The following is a 4,231-nucleotide window of genomic DNA, read 5'->3' on the forward strand; positions in this document are numbered from 1 at the left end:
TCCAAATAGACTTGACAAAATGACTATAGAAGAAAAGATGTTTCTTCCTAACTGGTAATGCATTATGAATGCATTTCCACAAGAAAAACTTTGTTCTCTGTGAAACACTTAATTTCCAGAAAACCGACCAAAAGACAACAGCAGATTGTGTAGTTTGGCTAGATTGGTATGTTGTTTTGCAATTTAGTGTACATTGACCAGAAGACAACAGTAGATTGTGTAGTTTGGCTAGATTGGTATGTTGTTTTGCAATTTAACGTAAATTGACTAGATTCCCCGTTTCTAGTTAGAAGCCATCTTAATATATCTTTTTGCATCTCCATTTGAGTCGGGGGAAATTTTTTCTTTAAAATTCTATCAGCAATTGTTATAGGAAAGTTATTTCTAACTTTTTCCAAGTTCCACTTCTGCGTATTCGTAATTAACTCAGCCACAAGTGTTAACGAATTTATTATTGAACCACAGATGGATTCTAGGGTATTTATTATTGAACCACAGATGGATTCTAGGGTCTCATCTAGGCCTGGTATCCATTTGTCTTTCCATATGTCCATCATTTTTCCATCCCCTACACACGTTGATGAAGGTAATTTGGATATCCGTGACTGCAAACTTGACCCATATAGACACAAGTAGAAAACTGGATAAAGTAGCTGATGTCTTGATGAGGCGGACAATAATAATCATCCTGGGAAAAGTGGAGGAACTTCAAATAATTCGCCACAAATTCATTTCAAATTTCAAGTTTGGACTAGATAAAATTTCACATGGGGTTAAAGGGGAAAGAGGAAAGAAAATAAAGCAGGCTAACAAAAAAGAATGAATGTCTTCTACACCGTTCACCAAATACTGTATCACAGAGTAAACCTTCAGACTTTCATATAAGAGAGATTCACTATCACAGAAACACACCCATTTGATGGACCAAAGAACGTCGATAAACATAAGAGTACGAGTAATAAAACCACTGGCGCAAGTGATCCAGCATCCACCTTGAAACCAAACCTCTGATTCGTCGAGCACGAAGACGATCACTGATCCACAAATCCTGATTTATATGGGCTTAATCTTAAAATGAAGTGATATGAGAGAGAACACAAAGCACTTCAAGTCCTGCAAACAGCAAAAAAGATTAGAAGTGACATGTGAGACAAAATTATAATCAAAATTAAATGCACCATCTCCATGTTTGAGACGGAACACAAATCCAATCAGGTATTGATGCTTGAACTGTTTATCAACCCTATCTTGTCAATTTTATATCTTAAATGACAATTTTGCATCCCCGAGAAACTGAGAAAATGCAGTCTAAATACACAGGTAACATGCAGGCAATTGAAACATAGATGCTAGCCATAAGAAAATATCACGAGCTATCTAGCAACAAAAAGCATAAGCTTAAGCTAACAACACACACAAACAACACAAGGGGAGAAACATGAAACAACTTCTTAAGAACTACAATAATTTCACCTTCACTTTTACCATTTGTATGTTATACTAAAAGGTTCAAGTATTTACATACACCCTGCAGTACGAAAGACAAACAACACAAGGGGAAAAACATGAAACAACTTCTTAAGAACTACAATACTTTCACTTTTACCATTTATGGAAGACTTGAGAGTTAATTTTTGATGTGAGCGTGTGGATCTGATTACAATATGATATGAGGTGCATATAGTTAGTTAAGTATCAAACAATATCTGCAATGGATATACAATTTTCCAAATCTTTAAATTCCGTCTTTCAAAAAATTCATTACAAACATTGTTTGATTTTCACAAACTTATATATGCCACATATCATATTGTAAGTTGGATCCACATGCCCACGTCGAACAAGGAACCACATAAGAAAATCATTCATTAAGACGTTCGAACACAAATTAGAAAACACTAATGGCTTTTTTAAACGGTAACTAACTTTTTTAAACGGTAACTAGCTTTTTTTATCACAAAACCCTGAAAGAATGGGTCGCTCTAGAAGATCGAGAGTTGGACAGGAGGAAACATATAAAGCTATGAGTCCTTAGACTGATTTTAATGATTTGGAATTTGCGTCCAGCAAGAACAGAGGAAAACGTCACCAACTGATACAACACCATAAGAGACACTTCTTTGCCAAAAGAGAAACCTATTAGAAGCACAAGGAACTACATAACATGTCACCTTCAGTCTGCCAGGAAGCATTTCACCATATTAATTCTCCTATAACAGTTACCTTTTGAAATAAGAAAATAAGCTGCATTGAGACCATATGGTGGTTTAGTGCTGTATTTTCATCTAGTAACTTACAAACTTTTGCATCTGAGGCATATCTCAGTGGTGATGATGGTTTTCAGTAGGTGAAGAAAACAATGCATTGTACTGAAACTTTTGATGAGAAACATTATTATATGTTTGCATCCATAGTTGATATATATTTAATAACCTCCGCGATTTGTGTACATAAAAATTAGGATGATAATTGTAAAAGGTGAAAGTAATCTTCACATGGTCCGCCTACAGAAAATGTGGATCAGCTATAACAAAATTCTGGCTCCTAGTTACCTTCTAGATCAAAGATAATCACCATACCTAATATTGCTTTACGACACACATCAACAACCCGTAATAGAGTTCTTGAGCCCTGACCTAATCATTTATTCACTCTTTGGTTCTCTTCAATTGGGTCTAAAGCATTTGGGGTCGAGATTCCCTCAATTGTTTTACCTAAAACTACAAATTTTACAGCTGACGTGTCTCATCTTCCACTCTATACAGACTGAAATGAGGAAGAAACAACCAAAAACCTAGACAGTGAAAAAATTGGAATGTGAATATGCCACCAAGCAATGTTTCAATTCCGCATTAGCTGGTTGCTTTGTTCCCCTAATCTACCATGGAATGCTATGTAACTACAGTCTAATCTAGCATCACTGAGATTTTGCAACTCTAGATACCAATATTACTCAACACACGAAAAATAACTTAATATTATAGTACTAACTCATAAATTTAATAACTCGGACTACGTAAACCTAATGACCAAAATTAGACCTTCCAAAACAGAACAAAAAAATTCCAAGAAAAATTTAACTAACCTGAACAAGATAGTAGAAGATACGGAGCCCTTCAGGATCGTCACTACTCTGAACATCAACAAGAGACCCAATCTTGGAAGTAGTAAACGAAATATGCTCATTCCCCATCACAATCTCAAGTTCTTGCCTCCCAACACGATCTGGTTCTGGCCAGTTGTTATCATCTTCCTTCATAATCTACACAAAAAATAAAAATCCCCCAAAACACAATCAGAACCCTAATAACTAACCTAAAATCCGAAACCCTAATTTTTGTTTTCTTCTTCAAAATAAAATAAAACCTCAAAAAAGAAAAAGTAAAGAAATTACGAGAGCTTACCTCGCTGTCAGAGATGATTCTACGACATTCTTTAAGAACGGCAGGAGTAAGAAAGACTTCTTTACGAATCATAGTATCATTCTTATAGTTTGAGTTATTAGCGTAACGAAGTTTACCATCAGGTCTAAACTCGAATTCTAAGAACTCGTGACCAAACTTTCCTTTGTGACCTACATAGTAACGCAGATAAAACTCACTATTTTCTTCGGTCGCCATTTTTTTCTCTCGTGCTGTAAAACCCTCTCTCTTCTAGATGCGGAATGGAGAAAAAGGATGTCTTGGACGATTTTATTTTTATTTTGAATCAACGAACCTTCCGAAATTTTTGGGCAGGCCAGAAGTTGTCATGGGTTTGTCCACCTTAGGTGGGATTTGGTCCATTTGGATTCTTCCTTCTTCGAAATATTTGCTTCTCAAAGCCCAACTTATCCATTGCCAAACTTTGAAATAACAAATAAGGCGAGTATTTTTTTTTTGTTTTCTCAGAAAAGGGTAAGATTTTATTATTATGAAAAATCCAGGTAAAACTCCCGATACAAACAACAATTTGACTGAGAAAAGCCCACTAGAAACAAGAGACAGTTACAGAGTTGACCGTTATCCAAAACAGTTTTCCAATTATAGAACTAGTTGAGCATTTGATACCCGATCCGCCCGTCTGAACGGGCTTACCTGATGCTTGTGAGTGGCTATTTGACACGTTCACTAATGAGCTAGAGTTATTAGACTGGACGCTGATATAATTTTTAGGGTCTAATGGATTTTAGGTTGGATGTAGGCGTTGTCCCTAAAAATGCGGGGTACCAAAATACACCACCAACTTTTTT

The 4,231-nt window shown here is 35.8% G+C and overlaps 1 protein-coding gene across 1 annotated transcript; it reads right to left on the reverse strand.

Moving 5' to 3' along the window:
* Positions 1–686: 686 nt before the first annotated feature.
* Positions 687–3,678, reverse strand: LOC113302509 (protein mago nashi homolog). Its single transcript, XM_026551430.1, has 3 exons — positions 3,405–3,678; positions 3,086–3,262; positions 687–1,113 (listed from the first exon to the last, which is right to left on the reverse strand). The coding sequence occupies exons 1-3, from the start codon at positions 3,618–3,620 to the stop codon at positions 1,054–1,056; spliced, it is 453 nt and encodes a 150-aa protein (XP_026407215.1). The 5' UTR covers positions 3,621–3,678; the 3' UTR covers positions 687–1,053.
* Positions 3,679–4,231: the final 553 nt, after the last annotated feature.

Source organism: Papaver somniferum, chromosome 8 (genome assembly GCF_003573695.1).
Source record: "Papaver somniferum cultivar HN1 chromosome 8, ASM357369v1, whole genome shotgun sequence".
Lineage (NCBI taxonomy): Eukaryota > Viridiplantae > Streptophyta > Magnoliopsida > Ranunculales > Papaveraceae > Papaver > Papaver somniferum.